The 13,955-nt window shown below is 48.4% G+C and overlaps 1 protein-coding gene across 1 annotated transcript in view; it reads left to right on the forward strand.

Moving 5' to 3' along the window:
* GRIN2C (glutamate ionotropic receptor NMDA type subunit 2C) overlaps window positions 1-13,955 on the forward strand; it is a 48,709-nt gene that overhangs the window by 21,089 nt on the left and 13,665 nt on the right. The window contains exons 5-7 of the mRNA XM_090060654.1: window positions 2,758-2,969; window positions 4,575-4,743; window positions 6,794-6,947. Coding sequence (XP_089916780.1) covers window positions 2,758-2,969; window positions 4,575-4,743; window positions 6,794-6,947 — 535 coding nt within the window. The remainder of the gene's footprint in view (window positions 1-2,757; window positions 2,970-4,574; window positions 4,744-6,793; window positions 6,948-13,955) is intronic.

The following is a 13,955-nucleotide window of genomic DNA, read 5'->3' on the forward strand; positions in this document are numbered from 1 at the left end:
GTTCCAGTCGTAGAGACACTGTCCATCCCTGTCCTAGACTCCCGGGCCCCTTTTAGATCTCCCTGCTTGCTCGCACTACAGTCCCCTGTCCCCTGCTGTTTCCCCAAGTCAGATTGCCTCGTACCCTCCAGGTGCCCTCCCGCAGCCTGAAGATCTTCAACACTGTCCCTCCTTAATAGGACCTCCTCAGCCCCCCATCAGAGTCCTGCTTCTTCTGGATGAACTTCTGTTTTGTTCCAGGCATGACACGCGGTTCCTCACTCTGAACTGCGGTTTTAAACCCAAGGCTGGCATATGCTATGAGTAGAATTGAAAGGCCTGTTTCCAGTCCTTGGAAGTCAGGCATATTGGAAAGGACTTTGGCTTGGGTCACTCTTTTAAGCTGGAGGCTTTCTTCTGAGAGGGTGAGGAACACCATATGTATGAAGCAGCCCTCCGGGAAGCCACAGCCCATGGAGGTGTCAAATGGTGAGGACTCAGGGCATGATGAGAGCCGGAGGGGAAAGGGGAGAGCTCATGTGCTGTAGGGAGTTAGTAACAGCTCCGTTTGTATGCTGTTCAGTAACCAGTCAGGGGAATGCAGCAGGCCTGGGTTAGCCTCTTTCAGTGGCTCTGAGTTTTAGTAGTTCACCCTTGTGCAATCTGAACCTTGTACAATGTAGCTACTGCTTCCATCTGGCTCATGCTGGAGCCATTGAAAGGTGCAGTTCCCCACACTTCTGTCTGAACTACTGCCCTTGCATGGCTTCGGAGGAGTGGGATATGCTGGGTTTGTGAGAGTGATAGAACAGAAGACTGCTAGATCATTAATGATCTCAAAGTGGTTTTACTAAGGTCGGAGAATGAATAATGAAATGCCGGTCAAATGTAGGTGACGTTCAGCCAGCCTGAATTGCTTTGTGGATGCCTTTGTGCATGCTCTTGTTCTTCCTTCCCATGGCCGGTCTTGCTGTGTGCGAGTAAGTGGCTGCATCTTATCCCAGAAGTAGTCAATGAAGTTTTGTAGGTCTAGAAGACATCTTTGGTGGACACTTGGTGCAAGTTAGATGTATGTGTTTTGATATGGGGACTGAAAAAAAAATCCCAAATATATATTTTTTTTTCTTTCTCGACTTAAAACCAAACCTTTTTTTTTTTCTGTTGTCATTTGCTTGTTTGTTTTAATGAAAAACTGAGGAAATCCTTTTGGCATGAAAGAAAACATTGATTTCAGTTTTGCGCTATTTGCTTTGTAAAAGTATTTGAAAACAAATCAAATCCAACTATATTTGGCCTCCAAACGTTGTTCTGAAATGGAAAAATCCAAATGTTTCATTTAAAAAACAAACAAACATGTTGAATGAAACTCGTTCCACCCCAAAAAAATTTTGGTTTCCCAGACAGAGCTGCATTTTTCAGTAAATCAAACTATTTGGTTTAAAAAGAGTCTCCTTGTCTCTGTTTGGATGGAAAGCACCAATGTGTTTACTGGATAGCCTGTGCTGAGAGCTGATATCCACACAGGACCCCAAGAGGGACCCTCCAGGCTCCTGAGGAGGGTGTTAGTCGGCTTGGGATGTGCAGTCAGCTGTTGACTGTGGCATCAAATCAGCCTGGAGGCAAATCAGCTAGCAGATGAGCAGCCATGACCTCAGGTTTCCTCGGAGGCCAGTGCAAACGCCACCTGTTTATCAGAGTTGGGCACACAGGGCAATAGCATTAGCAGCTACAACAAGAAGCAGCCTGCCACTGTTTCTTTCCAATTTTAGGCCAATGCTTTTTTCCCTGGGGTGGCATCACTTTAGCTTCTGGTCTAGGAAAATGAGCTTGCTAGCAGAGCCATTTGCTGGCAGAGGTTGTCTAAGGCTAATACAGCTGGACTCTCCTAGAAAGCAAAATTTGTCTGGATTATTGTGGCAGGAGCTAGCTTCCACAAGGGACGGGGAAGGTGGACAGAAGTAAACCACCTAACCTTTGTTTACAGTCAGCGCGGTCTGATTATCAAATGAAACAAATGAGCTACAGGCTAATAATTATTTGGAGAAATGAGTTGGCAAATTGCTCTGCATAGTGAATGGATCCCAGATAGAGGAGAGGGGAAAAGTGTTGAATAGGTGATTTGCTCCTTGTTGCGGGTCCAGCAGAGCTCTCTGATACCTGCAGCCACCTGGGCCTTCCTTCTCCTGCCTCTTCCTCCTTTATAGCAGCGCAGCGAGGGTGGGGATTGCAGAAGGCAATGGGTCTGCTTTGAACCCTAGCAATAGTCTCACCTCCCCCATTGCTTGGCAGCATTTCCCCAGGTGTTGACTGTAAGGCTGAAGTTACACGTTACACTTAGACCATACTAAGGGCACTTAAAACATGATAAAGCTCTTTCATTTGTGCCAAGTCCCCCCGAGCATCTCGGAGTTACTTCACTTTAGGTGAGGATTAACTCTGGGCCGTGTGACCTAGCTTGTGTTAGGGTAACTTCAGTCTGCTCCATGGAGATGAAACAAGCACTTTTTAGTTCTCCAGCACCCCAGGTGCACGTCTCCCAGCCCCCTCTTCACTAATAGTGCCCAGGTGTCCTGGCTCCTAGTCACATCCCTGGTTCCTGGCTATGCCCCTGCACACCCTCTAGTGGCAAGTCAGAGCTGTGAAGGCAAGAAACGGTATTAATCCTTAACATGCGGGTGCTCATAGCACATTTAACAGTGCTTCACAGTCCACAGATTTAGCACAGTCTAAGTGTAATGTGTAACTTCACCCTAATGCTGCTCCCTCCCCTCTTGGCAGGTGGGGAAATGGGAGAAGGGGATCATCCACATGAAGTACCCTGTGTGGCCCCGTTATGGCTCCTTCCTGCAGCCCATGTCGGACAATCGTCACCTTACCGTAGCCACCCTGGAAGAGAGACCCTTTGTGATTGTGGAGAACACGGATCCCACCACTGGAGTCTGCGTGCGCAACACCGTGCCCTGCCGGAAGCAAACCAACTACACCGAGGGGTAAGCGGGCAGGCAGGGGGGTGGCTTGAGGTGTCATATCAATCTATGTCAGAGCAGAGTTAATTTAAACATCTCCAGGTCTGAGAAACACTGTTTGCAGAACCAGGTGGTCCAGCTCCTGCCCAGCTGGGATCGGAGCTTTGGAAGCTACATTGGTAGCAGGGAGATGCTACTTGTGCTAAAAACAGGCTTCCTGAGTATTTTCAAACAGGAATGTTGTGGTTTGGGTTGGATGGGGTGATAGGGGCCTGTTGCAGCAGGGTTTCTTATCACAGCTGTAAGAGCTCTGTCACGCCCAGCTGGAGAGAGAGCTTTGAACTGGGCTTTCGTCCAGGCCTGAGTCTTACAGGTGGGAGCTTCTGGCTCTTGCTAGACTTGAGTTATGACACAGCTGGAGCCCTCTGGGAGCAGGCTCTGGGGCTTCGGCTCAGTGCCTGTAAACGCAGTGTTTTCCCAACAGGTTGGCTGCTGCCCTAGCCCATCAATTATAGTTCCAGACAGTGAGAGTCTGTAGATTTAGGGCTGTGGCTGAGGTTCCTCAGAGACTACCTTCTGGAAAGGTGGCCATGAAGATGCTCCTGGAAGGTGTCCCTGCAGGGATGCAGCTAGACAGTCCTGTGCATGGGTATTAATCGCCTGTCCACAGCTGACCCCTGCAACCTGTTGATCAGAGGTGTCAGCTGGGCTGCAGGAGAGTGAGCTTTCCTTGGCAGATCTTCTGGGCAGTCATCCTACACCTATTTCAGACTTTCTGCCACTCTTTCCTTCCCACAAGGGACCAGGCATTGCTCAACAGTCATCCCCTGCCCCCTGGGGAGAGAAACATATGTTCCTCTCCCAATAATAGCTGCCACCCCATGCTCTTCTAGCTTTCCCAGCGTGTTAACAATGCCACCCCTTACCGTGTCATTTGGTTTTCCTCAATGGCCCTGATTCCTGCTGCATAAACCTCTATGGCTTCTGTGCAATCATTTTACTTTAACTCAGCAAGGGCCAACCTTTTTTGGCAGGTGTGCCACACATTAGTTCCTCACCCTCCCCAGGTACCACTCCAATCTTCTTCTCATGCTTAGTCTGTTGCTCTGTTTTCTGCTCCCTCTCTGATTTGTTGCTGTGCCCTCTGCCCTGTTGGTCACTGTGCTTCCTGCCTAATCTGCTGCTCTGCTTTCTGCTCCCTTCCCAATCTGTTGCATGCCACACGGCCCCTGTGCCACTCATGGTACCCGTGCCACAGGTTGGCCACCCCTGTCGCAACTGATGTAAAATCCTGCTGACTGTGTGTTGTACTCATTGTCAGTGCTCTGGATTCAAGAATCCAGTCCTTGCGGTCATTGTTTTGAAGCTGTGCAAAAGGCATGTGAAATGTCACAGCTGGTACAGGTAAGAGCAGGGTTGTGGCATGGCTGTGCTGGGTGCCCACTTTACATGGATATATAAACAGTCACCTGAGATACAGGTCCGTGGGATGAGGCTTCATAGCCCTGGGGCTGCTCCATGTGCCCTCTCTACAGGCAAAAGTGGGACCTGACCTGTTTGCTGCAGCATCACCTGTCTCTGGGAAATACCTGTGCATATACACAAGTCTGCTTAATGCCTTGCTTCCAGGGGAGATGGGCCTGCAGACCCCTACACCAAGCTCTGTTGCAAGGGCTTCTGCATCGATATCCTGAAGAAGCTGGCCAAGGCAGTGAAGTTCTCCTACGACCTCTACCTGGTAACCAATGGAAAGCATGGGAAGATAGTGCGTGGCGTCTGGAACGGGATGATTGGCGAGGTAGGGAGGACATGGTTTTTTGCAATGCACCTCTCCTCGGGAAGGGCTGCACTAGCAGCCTGTTGCCAGCAGTGGACCTGAGCCCTTGAATCGCAAGTTGTGCCAGTTCCCCGCTGTCAGCGAATAGCTCTGAAACCCATGGGCAAAATGTATGCCTCATTCTCCTCCGGTGGCTTGCAGTTCCTCCCTTAGGTCATGTGGTGGAGGTCTGTGCTGTGTATCGCAGTGTCGTTCCATGTACTGGAATTCCTCGCAGTTTGGTTCTATTTTAAGTTGGAAGTTAAATTAAAGATAAAGAGAAGGACTATTTTAGCCACAAAGTGAAGCACTCAGAGCTTGGGAGGTGTCAGTGCTAAGTTAGCAACCTTATTTCAGCACCTTGTGTGTCCATTACATTACAGTCTTTAATGGCACGATCGCATCCCATTTTTTTTCCCAGAGATCCTGGCATTACTCAGTGGAAGGGTCATTATTTAAACCATCTTTTTATCCTCCCCTTTTAAGCATCATGCGATACCCCCTGCATTGAATGCAACCGTTTTTATTACCTTTTGGGCATTGCAAAGGTGCTTTCACTATGGCAGGCAAGTGCTTTTGCACCTCATAGACTAACTAAATCAGATGTATAAGCTTTCCTAAGCAGCAGCTTGAGCCAGCTCTGACGGTGAATGCTTATACATATGAGATTTAGTTAGCTCATAAGGTGCAAAGCTACCCTGCCTTCTGCCTGACTAAGACTGCTGCCTACCTCTCTCTAGGCAAGTGTTTTGCCAATCTTTATACATTAATCTTTGCAGACCCCTGTGATATTATCCCCCTTCTTCCTCTGGGCAGCTAAGGCATAAAAAGGTGAAAGTCAAAATCGTGAGAAGTATCTGCCCGTTTTGGGTGCCCAGCGTAAGACGCTGACAGCAGGATGTTCCCAAACGTGGAGCAGTTTTGTAGTGCTCTACTTGTTCAAAACACAGCCCTGATCAACCTCGGTTGCAGTTGTGGCTCCTTAGCATTTCTGCTCATCTCACTCCGGGTGTCACATTGGATACCCAGAAATAGATGTGCCTAGGGGCCAGCTGTCAGCATTTAGGTTGAAGCGACTTGCCGTGAGGCAGGGAGAGAGTCCAGGTCTCCCGGATAGAATTCATCTGCCTTAATTGTGGGACCCTCCTCTGCAGCCTGCCATCCCTGGTCCTAATGTCGGTATATCTCCCAACTTCTGCAATAAATGAGGTTCATGGAAAGAATGGATGATCCTGCCTTGAGCAGGAGGCTGGACTGAATGTCCTTGGGAGGTCACTTCCACCTGTGCCTAACTCTGGCGGGCTTGACTCGGCAACCTGAATGTTCTTCTGTAGTTGTTTTGCGCTTGTGTGAGATGCTGATACACACTGGGTCCAATTCCCTGGTATAAACCAGCTGCTCTCCAGTGGGTAGCAAGAAAGGAGGTTTGAGTGTTGGATTCTGGCCTAGCAGCCATGTGTCTAAGTCGGTTATTCCTTTCCTGTCCTCAGGGCAGGGATGGCTTTAGGCTGCAGGTTGTGCAGTAGCCTGCCTGGCCCCTGGTGCGGCTGGCTGCTCTTTTATACCCTGTTTCCTTATGTGCCTGGGGCAGCAGAGAATAGCTGCCAGACAGTGTGCTGCAGCTGTGCCTCAGACATGCCCCCAATCTGCCGCTTACATTTTGGCTGGGGTGGATGCAGAGCTTTTATCCTATTTCTGTAGTTGCTGGGGTGGCACCCATGGCGTACACAAACCCTGGGGGGCACCTGTTGTATGCTGGCGGAATGGAGAAGAAGATCCTTGAAGTCACTAAGCATCAGTCTCTGAGCCTGTTAGAGGAAAACCAGTAATAAAGGGAGGAGTTTATCGTGAACACATTTTGGAGGCTGGGACAAGGAGAGTGCGAATGCTTTAGTACTAGTTGTTTTTTTTTTGCCATTTGCTGTGAAGGCTAGATGGAGAGGATGGTTGGCTTTGTGGGACCTGGTTAGCAATTGCCCCCTTTGCTCTGGATTTGCCTGGCCGTGTTCTTGATCACCTTCCCTGTCCCCAGGTATACTACAAGCGAGCAGACATGGCTATTGGGTCCCTCACCATCAATGAGGAGCGCTCTGAGATTGTGGATTTCTCTGTGCCCTTCGTGGAGACTGGCATCAGCGTCATGGTGGCCAGAAGCAACGGGACTGTCTCCCCATCTGCCTTCTTAGGTGAGCAAGTGCCTGTTTGGTGCTGGCATGGTGATTGTGTGTGAAGCCACGGGTGATGATGTTTAGAGAGGGGGAAATGAGTAGGGTGAGAAATGAGGATGAAGGTGTGGCCCTGCAGTTTACCTTCTGGGGTGAGTTTTCAGAAGGTCAGGTTGGCTAAGGCCCCAGTCTGGTGTGGAGAGTCCAGTTCTGTGGCACTGAGGGTCATGGGGTGTGTTGGCACGTCCAGGTTAATTCACGCCCTCAGCATTACTTGGAAGGAAGGCTGAACCAGAGAGGTGCCTGCCTTTTGGGGGATGAAAATTGCTGCTGACCTGATTGATGGGCTGATATCATTATCTGGCCTTGAAGGCTGGGTAGGCAGAGGTCCATGCAGGATCCCCACCTTGGTGCTAGGCTTTCTGCCATTTGTCATCAAGGAAGAAGCAAGGTTAGACAGAGAAGGGTACATGAGTCCAGCCAAACTGCATCCTAACCTGGCTCTTGTTAGTTAAGAAGAGAGAGGACTCCTGGATTTTATTTCTGATTCTGCTACTTGTGACCTTGGACAAGTCACTTGGCCTCTCTGCCTCAGCTTCCCTATCTATAAAATGACTCTAATAGCATCTCTCTTACAGGGTACTTGAGAGCTGAACTGATTATTTAATAGAGCACTCGGTGTTTCACTGATGAGGTGCTATAAAAGTGCAAAGAAGTAGCATCGTTATCCATGCATAAGTAATAGTTTCCCAATCTTTTTCCTACGACTGAACGCCTTGGCAATTGCCAAAGGAACTTCATGTCCCTGCGATTTTTGAAGGGGTGGTGACTGGCTGCAGTCTCTGAGTGGGATCAGCAATGAAACGATTAACCTATCCGCTGGGTTTGAGCTTATCCTGGGAACCTGCAAATGTTGGGGCCTCTTCCCTTGCAAAATCTGAACTCTTTCTGTGGGAAAAGCCTTGCTACTTGACCATGCTGTAATGTGGAGTGCAATTTTCAGCAGTGTCGTAACACAGAATTAGATTGTCTTGTGCAGGTTCTTGATGGATTCTGCTCATTTCCAGGGCCATAGGGTCCTTCTGCCATATGGTCTAGAAGGGGACTCTCTGGGGTTTAATGTTGGTGTTATGCTCTGCATGGTTATGATCTGTAGATTGGTCACTGATGACAAAAATGGGAAACTTGAAGTCCACTGAACCAGTCGTCTTAAAATGAAGGGTTTCATTAAAGGCTGCATTGCTGGAGGCTGTAGGTCCTCAGTGTCAATACAGGGTCAGAGCTGAGCAGGTCAGAACCAATGTGCCCGTGGCAACTTTTTGGTGGAATTTATGAAATGAGCTAATGCATCTCGGACAAGTTCCCGGAGGAGAAGAGACCATATTGCAGAAGTTTCTATTGACTGGCCTCCCTGCTGTTGGTGACATAACAGGCCAAGGTATAATTGTAGGCCACATGGCAGGGGTGCTAGTCTGGAAGGACAAATCTCAGGAGGATTTTCTATGGCTTGCATATATTCTGGGGGTATTTTCACTTCTTGAATAACCCTCAGGCTGCCAAATATTGGGCGTGTTCTTGAAGTCTCTTCCAAGAGTGGTGGCTCTTTCTTCACCAGGTTTGGCTTATGGAGTAGTGCCCCTCCTGGATGGAGACCTTACCATTGTCACATCCGGGCAAGAGCTGCCGCACCTTCTCTGAGAGAACTTTGAAGAGCAACCAGAAACTTCAGTGAGTGCAGAACACCTTAGAATAAGATGATCCATGCCCTGGGCAGTTCACCTTTGCTGCCTGGGTGTCCACATACAAATTTTAATCTCTCTTCCTGGGGTTGAGTACCCATCATTCTCATAATCCATTTGCCATTGTGGGTCCTCCGGAGTTTCAGAAATTGGGTCCGAAAACCTATGTTTTCTGGGGCTCAGATGTCTTGGAAACAGCCTCTCATTTAGCTGACATCAAACCCGCTGTGTCTGAGAAGAGCATTTGAGCTCAGGCTCACAGGGTGGGTGTTCTTGGTAGAGCATCCTTAGCTGTGACCTTGCATGGGTGGTCAAGATTTAGTGTAAAGGCCTCTCTCCTCCAGCTTTTGCTTGGGAAGGGCTGTAATTCAGAGCAGTTTACAGGAATGGGTTAAAGGAACAGGTTGAAGATGTTGATTGTATTTGTGACAGCATATGTTGATGATGCCATAGTTTTATATGCGGCTGCTATGCCTGCTGTAGGTAGCTGTTATGGATTGTAATTATGATTTCATTATACTAAAGCACCCACAGGCCAAGACAACGGCCACAATTGCAATAAAAATATTTTTGAAATGTCATTATTAAAAGGGTCATGTTGGCAAACTCCCTTAGTGCCGTATCAGAGAAACAAGATTCGTGGGGTGAAGAAATGTTTTTCATTGGAGGAACTTGTATAGTTGTGAGTGGTAGGAGACATCATTTTGGGCTTCATCTGCCCTTCATCAGGTCTGTCTGAGAAACAAGTTGTCACCGTCCAAGCTACACACAAGGTAGAACTAATGGTTTAATGTAATGTCATGATGTTAATAGATGTAATCACTTGAAAAGGGCAGTGGGCATTTATTACCTGTGGGGCAAAAAAAAGTTAGCAGAGGAAGATGTGAAAGGTAAGTTTTAATGAATCATAAAATCAATGTTTCAGTTATGTCCATGGGTTTTAGGGTCCAGGAAAGTTATGAGTTTCTGTTCCCAGGCTTGTCTTCTGGAGTTTCTGGGGGAAAGCAACTGAGCCTCCAACTTCACTGCTTTTCTACCTTTTCTCCTTCAAAATCTATTATTATACCCCTGCATACTCCAAGAGAAAACCATTCCAGGAACTTCTTACACTTGGTATGAAGTTGGAGTTGGGGTGCTCTACACTTCTGGCCCTTGCTGTTTGGAGGAGGTTGAAGAAGGTAGGGACTAAAGCCAGATTACATGGAGGCCAAGGTTGGGGTTTGATGGTGCTGAAATCTGTTCTTGCCAGACTGCACTTTGCTGAATTTGCAGTGTGTCTGAGAAGGGGAATTTCAGATGTAAGGTGGAGCGGGTTGGGAGTTCTCGGGGATGGTTTTCTGTTGGAGAATGCAGATGTGTTGAAATCTTTACAGGCTTGATTTTTGCCTTCAGCCCAGCCGACAGCATTTCCTTTCTGTAACAATAAGATGAACTATTAGACATTCTGCAGGTTGGTTTTCCTTCCAGATCAGAGCCAGATTTAAATTTAGAGATCCTTCCCAGCATCCTGACTTGCACTTCTCATTTGGGCCTGTATCTAATTTAACTCCATCTATCTTAATGAAACCACCCAGCACCCTGCAGGGTCCCAGTGAGAGCTGATCCCTCCTGCTGGAGGTGCCATTACTGCCCAGTTGCCCTCTGGGGTTAACTGAAGTGACTCAAGGCATTTTCACCCACTTAGTCTTGGCCTTAAATTTAGCCCCATGGAAGCAAAACTTCTCTGGTGGGAGTTACTGCTGCTATCACAGCACCTACATGCTCCAGATGAGATTAAAGACCCAGTGGGTTGGATATAGCCCCCATCCCAAAGAGCTTACAGATCTAAAGCAACAAGGCAGACAAAGGATGGGAGCAAGGAACCGCTGTTATCCTCACGTTACAGATGGGCACAGAGAGAGGAAGGTCACATGGGGGCTCTGTGCAGAGCTGAGAGCTTAACGCAGGTCTCTTGAATCCCTGGCCACTGCTTTAAGGACAAGGCCAACCTGAGGCAGCATGGCATGAGGGATGGGATGCATGAATTCAGCTGAGTGGAAGCAATGTGCCCATTGTCAGGTAAGGATATGGACACCACATCAGCGTCTCTGACAACACTGGAGGGCAGGCAGGGCTCCTGTGGCCCCCTCCCCTCTTTCCTGCAGTGAAACAAAGACTGTCATTTTCTTTCACTCGCTGCCAGATCTGCAGAAAGTCTAAGACACAAAAAGAAACCGGTTATGCAACGGTTCTTTTCAATGAATTGAATTTGGGACTGGCCAGGCTGAGATTATTCCTCGGGACGTTCGTTCCACAAACCCACTCTTTGCCTCTTGCACATTTTAATAACAGCATTTGAATAAATGGTTTTAAGTATTTCCTTGCAGGGTGGGGGGAAAACCTGAATGTTTAACTATGCAGGAAGTGTGCGTGACTGTGCACATGCCTGGGCACGCATGCTAGTCTGAAGGCTTATGATTGTACATGACTGCCTTGTGTGAGTACCCATCGCTTTGAGTTTCCTTAGTAATGCATGCTGCCTATCTGCACTTGTTTGAGGACAAGCATGTTTGCAGTGCCTGTCATGTGAACAGGTCCATATATGTGGATGCAAAGCTTCTGCATATATACACACCTAAGCGCATATGTTTCATAGTTTCACAGTTTCTAGGGTCGGAAGGGACCTGAGCAGATCATCAAGTCCGACCCCCCTGCCATGGCAGGAAAAGGTACTGGGGTCAAACGACCCCAGCAAGGTGTACATCTAGCCTCCTCTTAAAGCCCCCCAGGGTAGGAGCCAGCACTACTTCGCTTGGAAGTTGGTCCCAGATCCTAGCCGCCCTGACCGTGAAGTAGCGCTTCCTGATATCTAGTCTGAATCTCCCCTCTGCCAGCTTGTGACTGTTATTCCTGGTCACTCCTGGCGGTGCTCGGGGGAACAGGGACTCCCCCAGTGCCTGCTGGTCCCCCTGACTAGTTTGTAACAGGCCACTAGATCCCCCTCAGCCTTCTCTTGTGGAGGCTGAACAGGTTCAGGTCCCGCAGCCTCTCCTCGTAGGGCCTGCCCTGTTGTCCCCTGATCATGCGAGTGGCCTCCTCTGCACCCTCTCTATGTTGTCCACATCCCTCCTGAAGCGCGACACCCAGACCTGGACGCAGTACTCCAGCTGCGGCCTGACCAGTGCCGCATAGAGGGGGAGGATCACCTCCCTGGCCCTGCTTGAGATGCATCTGTGGATGCATGACAAGGTGCGGCTGGCCTTCCTGACTGCCGGCCCATGTTCATCTTGGCATCAATGATGACTCCAAGATCCTTTTCTTGTGGATGAATATGCATTGCGTGTTGCATGTGTTGTGTTGGAAAGTCCTGTAGTCCTTGCGAATGAGCATTTCTGGGAGTATATATTGCCCCTGTACTTTCATAGGTGTGTGTGCAAGCTTGATGGCCTGTCTCTATGTGCATGAGCTTACATTTGCAGTGTATGTTGCATGGTTCATACATGAGGGTCTCCTTTGTGTGTGAGTATATAGGTGAAAGTATTTTCCTGTGTAAATTGCTCTATGTAGGTGTACATGTATATCTATGTGTGCATGTGTAAGTGTACACATGTGTGGGAGAGAAACGGCATGTGCAGTACAGGCAGTTCTCGTACTTACAGTGGGTTGCCTCCTGGAAAAGGTGTTGTAAGTCAAAATGATGCAAGTTGAATCTGATTTTTCCTGTAGAAACAATGTTATAATAGGGCATTATGTTCCTCACCAAGGGCCTGATGCCCAACTCTTTATAGAAATAACCATAAACATCATATTTAAATCAACTGTTTAATCAACTATAAATGATATACACTGTACAGCATAAAGCTTTCTAAAGTGTACTGTATATACATTAGTTAAACAGGGCAATACAGTAACTAGTCACGTAACATTTTATTGAATCAGAAGGTGAAGGAGCACCTTCATCAGGGTCATGGGATTTGGAAGAGCTTCTTTGGGTTGATTTTGAGGAGACTTAGGGATACTTGATGGCTTTTTGAGAAACTGGTCCAGGGACTCTTTCTCAATGTAAATGTCCCTGTAGTGCCATAAGTGTGAGGATCCAGCGCTGTAAGTAATAATATGGGTGCAAATGGCGGAGCGCCGCAAGTGCGGATCGCCCTAAGTCGAGGACTGCCTGTGTTATGTAAGCACATCTGTTGGTCTGTGTATATTTGTGAGCTTGTCCAGGCTAGATATGCTTGCTTACACATTGGTATAAGCACATATGGTCCTTGAAGGTTTCTGTAACCTGTGTGCAAACCCAAGATGTTGCTGCCAAAAGCTGTTATCGTTTCTTCGTCTTCAGAGTTTTCTGCCTTCTGTGTTCTGGAACTGCAGGTTAAATGTGCAGCCAGACTCCCCGAGCCAGTGGAGAGGAGGGCAGATAACTGGAATCTAAATGTGCCAGTCCCCTGGCACCGGGGCTGTGAGACCAGGGTCAGAGGAGACAGGACCACCCTGGCTTTAGTCCTCTTCAGAAAGGTGTGTCCCACCACCTTACTTTGGAAACTTGCCTCGTGCCATAGGAGCAACCCTCACTGAGTGCGGTTACTTGTATCTGGCCAGGCCTCTGGGGTTTTACAGTTTCTCTGCTTTCTCCAGATTTGGGCCTTGCCATCTTGGGTATGATGATCTCTTCCTCCTGGCACAGGAAATATGAGCAGGGAAGTTCTGCCCAAGAGGAGCCAGGGTCAAGGTTCCCCACTCATTTTGTCTCACCTACGCTGTGTGTCCTCCCTTGGTCTCCCATCTCCCTCAACATGCTAATGAAAGGCATCTGATGCCATCAGATAAAGTTTCTCTCCTGCCTGACAGGGAAGGACACGCTGACAAATGGGCCTTGGTTGATGTATTTTGAGGGCCTGAATTAATCCCATCCTTCAGCCTGCCCTTTAACGATGGAGCTCTATCACTCCATGTGTCTGCTGCTGTCACCCAACAACTGCCACTGTCTCTTCTGCTTGGTCCCTCTCTGCCCTCAACGCCTCTTGCTGTTGGCGTCTCTTCCTGCCTCCCTTTTCCACGGCTGTCCCATCTCCCTTTTCATCTCTGTCCCTCTCTTGGCATCTCCTTCCCTCCTTTTGTGCCTGTCTTGGTTCTTCATACCCTATTCTCTCCCTCTCTGCTCCTCTCTATTGCTGTCTCTCACTGGGTGAGCCCTGAGTGCAGTGGGAAGGTGTGATCACTGCTTGGAGTGCTTTAATCTAGTTAGGTAACAGCAAGGCTGTAGCACCGTTAGTTTCAATACAGGCTCTGCAAACCCCTGGGTACCCTA

The sequence above is a fragment of the Crocodylus siamensis genome, chromosome 8 (genome assembly GCF_052110815.1).
Source record: "Crocodylus siamensis isolate JL-2025a chromosome 8, ASM5211081v1, whole genome shotgun sequence".
In the NCBI taxonomy this organism is placed as follows: domain Eukaryota; kingdom Metazoa; phylum Chordata; order Crocodylia; family Crocodylidae; genus Crocodylus; species Crocodylus siamensis.